Genomic DNA, 13,693 nt, shown 5'->3' on the forward strand with positions numbered 1-13,693 from the left:
CATGGTTTGCCCATATTTTCACTATGATGATTACTTATCAATTTAAATGTCTTATGTAACTTTTATGACATTACTTTGAAAAGTTTAGGCGTGTGGTATCCATATGTCACATGTTTGATGATGCACGTGCAATCAAGTACTTATACTCTTAAGTATGTAGTGTACGTGCAATCAAGTACTTAATACTCTTAAACTCTTAAAGTATATAGTGTTCAATTTTGAAGCACCTTTTGAATTGTGTTCAATTTTGAGGCACTTGTGAACTGTTTAATGAGATTTGGTTTTTTGTATTTCTTATATTAGTTTTTTGGTATATAATGTTGTCAATATCATTTTGTCTTAGAGAACTTATTCGGATTTATTCAAAACTTGTGTTCCTTCTTCTGCATATTCTTGAGTTCTTGAGTTTCCTCTCAACTCTCCATCTTCCATTTCTTAGATGCATTCTTCATTTGCAATGACATTTTAACTAAGACAAACACATATATAATGCTAGTTCTCCAGTCCTATATGATATTCCTACATGTATCTGGCTTTTAATAATGAATGAAATACATTAGTTGGATTTCCTATTAATAAAAAATAAAAAAAAGACTAGTCAATTGGATCCCACTAGTACCCTATTTCTCAATATATTTTTTCTTTTCACTTTTCTTTATCTTTTATTTTGCAAGGAACAATTCTCTTTCTCATAGTTTCCCTACGATTCTCTAGCAAAATTTATCTACTCACTGAAGTTGTTAACACATTTCGTTCTCCTTGTGCTGCACATCTTTTATATCCATCTCATCATAAACATCTTCTTCCTCCTCCTCCATTGATCTTCACCCACTTGTGTTTGTGCTTGGATTTCCACAACTTAGATAGAAATTCTTGAGGACAGATTCGTAAAAAATATAGTGAACGTGTATTTACATTCCAATCCAAAGTTCAAAGCATGTCAAGAAGATTATATAGTTGTAATACCTCACGTGAGTTGGGATTGTCAAATATCATGGTTGATAAAGATGTTGGCAGGGTAGTAATAATGTCTTAGAAATTATTATTTTTCCGTAGTTCTCATTTTAAAAGAATCAAAATTCATCTTAAGAAAACAATGGTAGATGATCCAAGAGCAACCAAAATTCACATATACATTTTGTGAAACATTGTATCAAATATATAACCGTCATGGTAATTCAGCCACCTTGATTCCCACAAAAAATTTCTTTGTTCCTACTTTTGTTCCATTCTCCTATTCTTCAAGTTGGGTATTCAAATGTATCAAAAAAAAGTTATGTATTCAAATTTCTTTCTTCCTAACCAATATTACAACCAAAAAAATACAGAAATCTACAATTCTCTTTTAGTTACCCTCAGGAGCATCTCTTCCAGCAGCTTTACGATTCAAGTATCGAATAACAGCATCTTCAGCCCTGAAAAGATTACCAAAAATAACACAAACAAATTATTACCGATACATTCAAGACTTCAACAAGCAAATAAATAACATGCCTCAGCATAAAGCGAATAGGTAAAGCATCAACATTACCATGGTTGATTGTAAAATTCAGAATGCTGTTCCTTGTTGGAATTACAGCCAGCATCTCCAGCAGCATGCTTTGGATCCTTGCTCTTAGAAGCAATCATAGCATTGATAAACTCTGATGGAGACTGACTAAAGCTAAGAAAGAAAGCACGTCTTCTACGATGCTCTTGGATTTTCTTTAGGTTACTAGAGATAATCTCATCAGAAGCTTCAATCTCTTTGTGACTCTCAACGCTGTTGCTAGCCAAAAATGCAGACATTTCTTTCTGCAATAGTATAGGCACGTCAACCTGTACGTCGTAACATGCAGTTCCGGCAGGGCAATCACCAGAAAGCTTGATGTTATGCTCCAAATATATAGGCTTTGGTGGTGATAAATGGTCTAACAACTTCTGAGCAGCCATGGAGAATCCCATCTTCTCTTCCCCGAAAATCCTTTGGAGGGAAGGATCACAGATGAAGGACGAAGGTTCATCCGGACACTGTAGCCTCCTGGACTTCACATAATGCCAAAGAGAAGCTATGATTCTCGGGCGACTCTCAACCTCAATCCCTAAAAGTTTAGACAATGCCGCCGAGACCATGAATTTCTCGGGTGAATATTTCAAATCTATTTTGATCACTGCAGTGAATTCTTTGTCTCCTTTCCTCTTCACCTCAAACCCGTCCTGTTGTTTCGGCGAACGAGCACTGTCCCACACAATGATGTGGTTTTCAGGATAGAGGTTCTGATCCAAGCAAATGGTAACTTTCTTGAAGAAATCAGAGAATTTTGTATCACAAGGACTCGATCTCTGCGAAATTCCCGACACAGGACCATTACCATCTTCCAATACCCTTCCAATTATCTTCAAAGACCAAGAAGATTCCTCCGCAGTTGTATCCTCAGAGCTAGCTTTTGAGCGATTCGAGAATGTATTAAACACATACATTCTAAGAGTTTTCTGAACATGGGTAGGACTTCTAATAGCCTCCTGCATATCAACCTTTTTCTTATCCAATGCAGCATCGATCTGAGCTTCAAAATCAAGCAATTGAGTATAAAGCGCAGATTCAGGCAGAATCGCAGCCACTTGCTTCTCCAGTAACTCCCTCTTCCTTCGCCGAGAAGCAGGAGTCAAATCCGCACTCTTATTATCCAACACATTTTGACTCACACCAGACGAACCTGGAGTCCGCAAAGAATTTCTCTGAGACGCAGCTCGCTTCGAGCTTCCAGTAACCGGAGTTGATCCAAGTCCAACATTAGTAGTATTACCAGCACTACGCAACGGGGTAACAGGCTGAGCTTGTGAGGATTGTAAAGAACCATAAGCAGCCTGAGCTTGCAATTGTGCATAATGAGCCTGCAGCGCCGCTTGAGGTTGCGATTGGGATTCCGCAAACGGAAAATTACCATGAAACTGGGTTTGAGGGTTTGATCTAGACAGAACATGTGCCCATTGCTGCTGATGGCTCATAAGGTTAGGGTACTGCTGCTGATGTGGCAGTGGCATTGTTGCAGAACGACCAAACAACGATGATGATGCAGATGCAGCAAAATTATTCCCTTGATTATTATTACTATTATTCATTCTTATAGCTGCTTCTATAATCTAAACCAGAATCATATAAATCATATAAACCATATTAATCATATTAGTCATATTAATCACATTAATCACACTATTCAACACACTGAAACTAGGTAAGATTAAGAACAACATTTGTGACATGATGAAAAGGATGAGTTGGTAACATAAAGAAACGTTAGAGAATGAAAAACCTAATGTCGAAAATACAATGCATGTGAGAGACAACCCGGGAAAACAGAAATTTGTTTAATCAAAATTATGGTGAGGATTTTATTTTGTGATAAAAATAATAATAAGACAAAGGAAAGAGAAGGGTGGAGGATATTCTTACGGATTCAGAAATCGAAATGCGAAGAAGCTGAATGAATCTCTGAGCGTGTCTTTCGGTCGTTTTGTGTCTCTCCTTGTTTTACATATTTTATATGTCTCGCTCTCTTACACTGCAATATTTATAAATAAATAAATAAATAAATAAATAATAATAATAATAATAATAATAATAATAATAATAATAATAATAATAATAATAATAATAATAATAATAATAATAATTAGGGGTGGCAAAATGGACGGTGACTTCTCGAGCCGCCCGCGCTTCCGTCATAAAATGGCGGGTTGAATTGCGATTTTGGGTCTGTCGCCCACCAAAGTCCGCCCCGCTTGTAAAAGTTCCTGAGAGAAGTCGTCGAATATGCACACGAGGAAAGATGATCAACGGGAAAAAAACTCTCCGTCAACAAAAGTTCCCTCCCTTTCCTCAACACTAGAAGCATCTAAGATAACTCAGGAATTAATAACATGCCCTTGTTGCCTCATAATAACAACTTCCTCGGGGATTTTCCTTTCCATAGGAATGCCAGATATTTCCTCAGCAACCCCTTCTCTAGCGAAAGTTTGTCGTCACCAAAAAAAAATACTTAGGGGATTCTTGCTTGAAATGATCCCAAGACCAATACTTCCTCACTTTCTCCTAGCATGAAGAGGAAGAAAAGGGAGGGCAGGAACTTCCCAATTAACTTTACAAAAAATTGAGTGAGCCCCCGGACTCATGGGAGTTACTAGAACATAGTGGTCCTTGAATTTTTTCCAGCTATCCATATACACGTCGAACATCTCGTCCGATTGAAGAATTGAAATGATTCCCTGACCACGGGCAGTATCTTGCGAGGACCAAGACACAAGGAATAGATTGAAGAAGAGCCGAGGATGGGTCAATCTGCCGATACTCACACCAATGTTAGAACACCTTTAAAAAAATCCCAGATAGACAAATGAAATTGGAAAGGAGATATAGTTAACTAGCTTAGTATGCTCTCGTTAAAAGCAGTAAAGGGTTACCTAAACTTCAATTGCATGAAGAGACACTCGTAAAAGGGAATGGCACATGTGTCATAACAACTACAGCTCTGTTTACCCTTTCCAATATGAGAAACGATCCAATTAGAGGGCGAACCAACATATATACGAGCATCAACCACATTCTTTTAATGATCATACACGAAGAAGGTCCTTACTATCTCAGGGTCGACCCAAGGATAGAGTCCTGAATTCGAGGGTGGAACTGTAGTCGGTCGTCCTCGTTTAAACATGTTATCCTAGCTGTCACACAAAAGATAGCGATAATCAGATGTAAATTATTATACCGAAAAAGGAGATGTTTTGTAAGCTCTTCCTTTGTGGGTTCCCTGTCGCTAGCTGCGGAAAAAGTTTCAGAAAAGTAACAAACTTTTGCTTCATTTTGAGAAATAATGACCGCCTTCATTTCTTTATGACAACGAATGATGGAAGTCACGCGCGCGATAACCTTCAAGTAAACTTGTTGATGAAAAGTTCCTTATTCATTTCGTATTAAAGGGCTAGAAGGACCACCTCTACTATCTATTAAACCTTATATAATCTTAGAACTATCAATATGAATAATAAAATTAGGAATGGGACCATTGAATTCCAGAAGTTTATCCTCAGGAATGTCGGGATTTCTATAAATAGTTGAAATGGGAGATTCGCCCTCACTGTCTTCATTTACATTCAAAGGAATACTCCTTGGGTCATCCATGAAAACAACAAGACAATAAAGAATGAGCAAAGAATAAATGGTACCTAAATAAATATATTAAACAAAGTAAGTTGTTAAGAGGCATAGCAATGACAAACAATAAAACTCATGAAGGAGAGGAAACTAATGGGAGCAAAGGAAAATCACCCAAGGCAATGCTGAAGAAAATACAAAAGTAACAACAAGATGGAGAAGTGGGAAACCGAAAAGCTCTAAAGAACTAATAGAGAAGTTTATATAAAAAGAGGAGAGAATAATACAGAATCGTGGGGTGACGTTAGCATAAGTGATCTAATGGCTTAAATACCTTTTTGGGTCATAAATGCACTCAAAAGCACTCGAAAGGCTTAGCCTATGCACCACCCCTAAACTAATCATCTAGGGTCGCACATGATATAGTCAGGAAAAACGTCTTAATGATTAGATAAGCATTTATTAGAGATGTCCCCTAACTATACCTTGCCCATAACGGGAGGCCAAAACTTAAAAGTTGTCTGGGCTGGATTGAAGACTTCCAGCATTTTCAATACAACAAGCTTGAGTGAAATTGTTCCACACGAGCTCAAGGCCCAATAAAAAGTCCAATTAGGCCCATTATTCTTCCCATTATAAATACAAATTTATTGGCACCAAAAATAAGTACATAACTCATTTCTAAAATATCCATTTCTACTCTTAACTTCTTGATAACTAACTTGAACGTTAGAGTACTAACATTACAGGTTAGCCACGCATGTGACAAGGGGAATGGAGCTCCACCACAACAGTAAGTTTAGATGGATTATCGGAATAGGGCAATATATACACCGATGGAGTTGCATGTAACCAATCATATCTGAAGTACAAAATACAAGGAAAATGTTTTGGTTGCTTCTCCATGTGCTCTTTTTCATACTATACATGTGGTTTATTTCCTAGTGACAATAAATAAGTGAGATGATAAACTAATTTTATTAGCGATTTCATCTACAAAAAAGAATAAGCACGATGTTCCATTATAGAACTAGAATTTGTGTGTATTGGTGGTGAAGGATCCTGAACCGATGGTGTTGATATTCTATGTGGCGATGTGGGGTGGACCTACAAGGTTAGAACTCTAACATCAAAGTCAGTTCTAAATCCAAAAGGAGTTTAATAAAAGTGGAGATCAGGAAAGTGTACCTTGAATATCACGTGTGCTAGCTTTTATACATTGGGTTGCTTTGATTCGACTTGCATCAGGTTGGGTCTTGGCTTTGGGCCTTTGGACAATCTGAAATACATAATAATAATGATAAGCGTGTTCCTTAATAGCTATAAACATTGCCTAATATAAAACATATGGGAAAGTATTTATTTATCTTACCTAAGTGTTTGGGTCATGTGAATGTGTGAACAATCCATATACACAAATCTATGATATAATGCATTTGATTTTATGACATTGTAGTCACCGCAATATTTGGGTAACATATTCTATTTGTTAAGGTTGGAGGTAAATTAGCACTGTAAGTGCTGTCTGACTTACATGTCTCTTCTTATAAATGAAAACCCAATTAGCCGAGGAGGATTCTAGTATTATCACTTAACGCAATAATAACAACAGCCCAACAACACTATTCAAACTTCAATGGAGGCAATTCTTACCTACAACATATACATACACACAGTTCAAGAATCTTTACCTTTTGGCCGGTTGTAAAATTGATTTACGATTATCTATTAGAAACTAATTTCAATAGATAAAGCTTGCTAAGAATATTCTTTTTAGTTATCACCTAGGTCCCGGGATAACATCATGAAACTGTATTGTTTATGATAATCGGATGTTTAGTTTTATCTTTAATTCACTAATAACCATTGAGGATTAAATTAAGATTAAAATTTTATTCACTAAGGAATTATATATTAATATTCTAAGGAATGAGTAATTATTTGGAATAGGAATATTTAGTTATAACAATGTCAATTTGCGGCACCAAAGAGATTCAAGGTTAGACTCATTTTTAACATACTTCGTCATATTATTTTCTTTTTTCGTTAAATTAAATCTTTGTTTTATAATTTTAGTTTATTAACAAACCTTAAAAAAAACTTTATTATCATTTTGTTCAATTGAAATTTTACACAAACTCTATAATTATAAGCAACCTTTGAGTTCAACATTCAAAACTTCCTATTATTACTATTTGTACGATTTAGTACACTTGCTAAATTCATAATCAAAGTGTTAGATACTTATTTTGCATTGATACTTTCATCAACGTTTTCACTTTCTTTTGTGGTTAGCGCACCTGATAAAAGTGGTTGACCTTTATTAATAATATGGGTGTTCGCGGGCCAGTTTGGTTCGGTTTTGAGAGAATCCGATACCCGAATCGGTTAAAATTATATGGATTTGATTTGAAAATGTTTGCGATAAAGTCCAAGCCGAACCAAATTGAAAAACAACAGGTTGATTTGGATTAGATTGATCGGGTAGATAAAAAATACAAAAAAAATTTGAAAAAAATAAGTTATTTAAAAATTAACTTTTTAATGATAATATAATTTTTTTTAGGATTAATAGTGTTTAATCGTAAATATTATACTAGCAATTTTTCTCTAATAGATTAAAAAATATCTAACAAAAAAGTATTTAACACAAAAACTTTTGAATCTATAATTAGTCACTTGAGTTAGTATGATAATGAATGTGTTTCATCACTCTATGCTCATTTACCACAATACACTAACAATTTTCTAATAACAAATTAAAATATAATAACTTGTCCACATACGGCATTTCACTTTTTTCTTCTTAAAGTTGAATGTTTGGTAATAATTTTTGTGATTAATAATTATGCTTGGTTTGGGTTGGGCTTGCGGATAGAAAATTGAAAAATCCGATACCTGAACTAATTGTCATTGGATTTCATTGGTTTGGTTCGATTCTTGCCCGAACTAAAAAATGTTCAACCCAAACACCATGGGTTGGTTTGGATTCCGGTTTGGTTCGGATCTACCCGGACCAATCAACACCCCTAATTAATACATTAGATTTGGCATTCATTGTCCATGCACTTACGCATTATCCAAATTATATAGGTACATACTCTTTCCAAATGTGACTGATCATTAACAATGGAAGCAATTCATGAATTACAATGTCATAAGAAAGGTTGGAACAATATTAGTTAAGTTCTACATACTTGAGCTCCCCATATGAATGAATTCAATAATCAATAATGCATACATACACAACATTCATTAATTTCAACAACACTAGATGTTGACTCGCGTGATACGGAGGAACACTTTGAAAATGCTATTGAAAATTATTTTCATATATTTTTAAAACATTTTTTAGCTTAAATATATTCAAATTATAGTATAGTGTCAACATATATATTTATAATTACTCATGCGTCGCATAGGTATTAATTAACATATATAATTCAATCTACAATATAAGAAAATCAATTACTCTGGAAAATACCAACTTACCCCTCTGTTTTGAGATTGAGCCACGTGGAACCCTTGTCTTTCCAGCTTTTATCTACCATATAAGTGGCATGGCTTAGCATCCACCATTTCTCTATTATACTCAGCCAACTACTTCTTCCATTTGTACAAAAACAACCTTCTACTTTCTCTTTCTTTCGTCCTATTTCTCTTTCTTTCTTTCACCTTCATTCTCTATGTTCTCACTCTTTTTCATCTACTTCTTCTTCTCCCTCTTTCATATCCTTCATCTCTAATACTTCATCAAGATATTTTTTAGGCTTTACTTTTCAATAATTTCACAGTTGATTTGTCCTTTTTTAATACTTGCATACTAACTTCGAATGATTTTCAGGATCAATTTCATTGTTGACAAATATTTTGTTTTCATCTTCTTCAGGTAATTTTTTATCTTTGTTTTTATTCTCCTTATTTTTTGTTGGTTTCTGTGTTTCGCATAGATTTATAAATCACAATCTTATAAAAAAATGTAACACAGATCAAGATAAAATTAGATATGGAGAAAATAGGCATGGAGAAAAGCAGTTCTGGAAATTTCCTCTTATTTATTAGGTTTTTAAATTGTAATTCCTTCATGCTCTTTCAAACATTTTGATTTTGTCTTCAACAGCTAAGATAAATTTAATTTACCATCTTTATCATTTGCTTTGAATACCCTTTTTGTTTGATTTTTGATTTTTGTCATGGTCATGATTTTCTTCTGCACAAAACTTTGTTGTAAAACTATAAGGATTATTCTTCAAAAGAAGAACTACCCTTTTTATTTACAGACGGTCTTGCTTTGAAAATAAAGAAGAACTACAAAAGAAAGTAGCGATGGATAATAATAAAGAAATAATTATAAGGATTCTTCTTCATCATTGGATTACTAACTAGAGTGTGGTTACAAATTTAAGCAGTCTTGACAGATTGACAACTCTTATAGACAAAACAAAAATATATTTTTCTTATGATTTTTGTTTACAACCATAATATTTATTTTAATAATTTTAGTAATAAATAATTTTAAAACTAATAATTTTTTAGAGAATAAAATTAGCCAACATTCTGATTTAAGTAAACAGTTTTATAACTAATAATTTTTAATAAATAAGTTTTGCTTTTAAAAAGAAAATAATATATAAGAAAACTCTTTCTAAATAAAATTAATTTTTTTTAGAGTTTCTAAACATTTCCTCTTTGATAACATATTGTTAGAAAATGAATATAATTTGACGCTAATTAAATATATTTGATTTTGAACAAGAGTGGATTTCTTAAATAGCTTTGAATGTTTGTTTTATAAACCATTAAATTGAATTTGTTTACTATGATCTGCTATGCATCTAATCAATCCATTAAAAATAGATAAAATTTAAAAACTTGAGTACCTGCTGCTATTATTATTATACTGTGCTATACAGGCTCTATGACTATGCCCTATACTGGCTCTATTACTATGTTGTCCTATACTGGCTCTAAATCAAAAATATTTTTTATTTTTTTATTTTAAAAAATACTAATTTTTTTTATAGAGTGGTCTCCTTCCTGCCACTTAATGCCCCACGTAGCTTCCGAAAGTTGTTCCTCAGAACCTTTGAACTCAGGAGGACCTCAAGGGGAGCATACCCTTGAGGCCCAAACACCTTCCCACTAGACCAACCCTCTCGGGTTAAAAAAATAATAATTAATATCCTTATTTTTTTAAATTTTCACCAATTTTCATTATAAATTGATTAGACAACACATGAGTGTAAAGATTTGACACATTGTGAGTCTCAAGATAATAAATATACATTATAATTTAATAACATTAAATGGTAGAAAAAATATGTTTTTTTATTTTCTATACACAACAACTATCGTTTTTAAATTTTTAAAAATTTCTTTAAAATTTGATGTTACCACTGTTTCATATTCTCTCATCTTTAATTTCTTTTTAACTACTACTATATTATAATAGTAAAAGAATAACAATCAGATGAACAATTTTCTTAACAGTTCAATAGACATGATAGAGCAATACATCTACAATATAAGAAAATGAATTGGTCTGGAAAATACCAAATTAGCCCGAATTTTGAATTTCCCCTCAGAGAAACCTATGTTCTGCAACTCATTAAATGCCATAGGCCTTATTTTCATTTTCTGCAACTCATTATTAAATTGATTGTATGTTTACTACTATTAATGTTGAGGTTTTTTATGTTATGATATTTGTAATAATCACCATTAAATATTGTTATCAGGTGTATATTATTATAATTTATTACATGATTATCTTGATGTATGAAGTTTGAAAATCAATATTGTTATATTATAATTACCAAATTAATGTATATCAAGACAAATATTTCTCAACTTTACCTTAAAGGTTGTAATTAATTTTACCAAAAAGGTTGTAAAATTGAATTTCAACACTATTTTTACAAAAGAATAAGCTTAACATATTTTATTGATTCGTAGAATTAAATATGAATAAGAATAAATTTGTTTGTAAATAAAACCATGTGGTTGACCAATTAAATATGAGTCGGTTTTGAATTGGTTAAAATTATTTATTTTATGTTGTATTTAATTAAGTTTTTAATAATTATCCTCTAATTTAAAACCAGACATTCGTCCAACTCTATATTTAATTATTATTTTTTCACGGGTACCAAACATTTTTCTATATGATCAATTATTATTTTTTCACGGGTACCAGACGTTTTTCTAAACATTTAATTATTATTTTTTCACAGGTACCAGATATTTTTCTAAACATTCAATTATTATTTTTTCACGGGTACCAGACATTTTTCTATATATTCAATTTTTATTTTTTTCACGGGTACCAGACATTTTTCTAAACATTCAATTATTATTTTTTCACTTATATCGGACATTTTTCTATATATTCAATTATTATTTTTTCACGAGTACCAGATATTTTTCTAAACATTCAATTATTATTTTTTCACGGGTACCGAAATTTTTGCTATATATTCAATTATTTTTTTTCACAGGTACCAGACATTTTTCTATACATTCAATTATTATTTTTTCACGGGTACCAGATATTTTTCTATACATTCAATTATTATTTTTCACGGGTACCAGAATTTTTTCTATTAAAAAATATATATCTGAAACAAATGCGCATCCCTTATCAGAACCCGTGCGAACGCACGGGTTTGTTACTAGTTCTCAACTACAATCATGCACTCACTCGCTATATTAATGCAAAACTTCAATTACTAAATTAGTTTAGTTACACTTTTTATTAATTATTACTTCCTATTAATTTTTTAAAGATTTTTTTCATTACACCAACTTTTAATTTAATTTTTAAATATTTTTTATCATAAAATATTACTCCTTTTGGGATATTATATTCATATAAAATAAGTAATTAATAAATTCTAAACTTACAATTTTTATTAGAGTCTATTGTCATTTTATTAATATAATATGAAATATAATTTGATAGAATTTTATTTTCATCCTAATCAATGATAAATAACTTATTCTAAAAGTATTTTTCTTTTGATTTGTTTTATATATTTTGATGAAAGATATAGGATATCATTTTATTTATTTGCATAAAATTTAGATTACTCAACAAAATAATTGATGTTTTTCCTTTTATATATTTTTGTTTATTAAAACTAATAAGATATAACTATAATTTGTTGTAAAATTTATTTGTTACGTAAATATTGATGAATATCAATCTACATAAAAATAAAAAATAATAAAGTTATAACTTAGTCATCGGAAATAAATTTAGTATTATTTTTAGAAATGATATATATTTATTTTTTTAAAATTAAATAATAACATTAATTTTTTCCAGATTATCATAAACTATAAAAAGAATCTATTTTTATAATCAATATTCTAATTTAAATAGTTATATAACTATTAAAATTAAATCAATAAAAATTTTAGAAATATTATACTATAATAAAATATAATTACCAACATCAAACCTTATATAATAAAAAACTTATATAATATAAATATACAAAATTAAAAATATTATTATCAACACCAAAACTTATAACATAAAAAAATAAATTAAATATTCAAATGTCTTACGAATCATTATATTATCATTAACATTCTCGTCCTAACACAAAAATTGAGTAGAACATGAGGCAAATGTAGTTTAAAAATTGTTTGTAGCTAATCTACATGTGAAATTGGAACCAAAAACAAATCCCATCTCTTACTAAATTAAATTAAGATAACTTAAAATAATATTTTTTGTAGCATTAACATAAAACAATCATTTACTAACACAAACAACAAAATCATTAGATCTTCTGATAGCACAATAATATTTAACTCGTAATTGTAAATCAAAATACTCGAGATATTTAAACTTTTCAGCACATTCTATGTCCAGTTCCTACTAAATCTGAGTTCTTCAAACACATTTCCAACATGTAAGATTTTTCAATGTTACCTTAAACAACATATATTATCAACTCTTGACAAATGAATACATTAAAATTCATATAAAGGTAAACCATAAAATTTGGTTTTTAATGTAGGGTCAAATTAGTAAATAATATAATTAGATTTTTGTTAAGAGTTGCTATCATGATAACACATGACTATGGTTGGAACAAATGAATATATATATATATATATATATATACATATATATATATATATATATATATATATATATATATATATATATATATATATATATATATATATATATATATATATATATTAAAATTAAAATATGCAAAGTTGGAACAATACTGGTTAAGTTCCACACACTTGAATTTTCTCTTATGAATAAATGCAACAATTAAGATGAACCTAGGGTTAAGAGAAGTCCCTCATGAGTTTTAGGTGTCATCAAGGCTTTAGAAGTGTCTAAATTGGGGTTTTAGACAGAAAAAATGTGGCATTTTAGAATTTTTACACTAGCATTATTCGTGTCACGAGATCCTAAGACTCAAATCATGTATCCAGAATAACATGGAAGTCCATGTGATTCAAGTCTCATCTTTCCATGATTTGAGTAAAGCTGTCACAATCCCTTTTTTTTGGCATTTTCCAATTTTTGCA

At 31.1% G+C, this 13,693-nt stretch overlaps 1 protein-coding gene across 1 annotated transcript; it reads right to left on the reverse strand.

Annotated features, from left to right (window-relative positions):
* Nucleotides 1-1,093: 1,093 nt before the first annotated feature.
* On the reverse strand, nucleotides 1,094-3,503 carry LOC131656220 (SWI/SNF complex component SNF12 homolog). Its single transcript, XM_058925978.1, has 3 exons — nucleotides 3,434-3,503; nucleotides 1,532-3,123; nucleotides 1,094-1,415 (listed from the first exon to the last, which is right to left on the reverse strand). The coding sequence occupies exons 2-3, from the start codon at nucleotides 3,100-3,102 to the stop codon at nucleotides 1,346-1,348; spliced, it is 1,641 nt and encodes a 546-aa protein (XP_058781961.1). The 5' UTR covers nucleotides 3,103-3,123; nucleotides 3,434-3,503; the 3' UTR covers nucleotides 1,094-1,345.
* Nucleotides 3,504-13,693: the final 10,190 nt, after the last annotated feature.

Source organism: Vicia villosa, linkage group LG3 (assembly GCF_029867415.1).
Source record: "Vicia villosa cultivar HV-30 ecotype Madison, WI linkage group LG3, Vvil1.0, whole genome shotgun sequence".
In the NCBI taxonomy this organism is placed as follows: domain Eukaryota; kingdom Viridiplantae; phylum Streptophyta; class Magnoliopsida; order Fabales; family Fabaceae; genus Vicia; species Vicia villosa.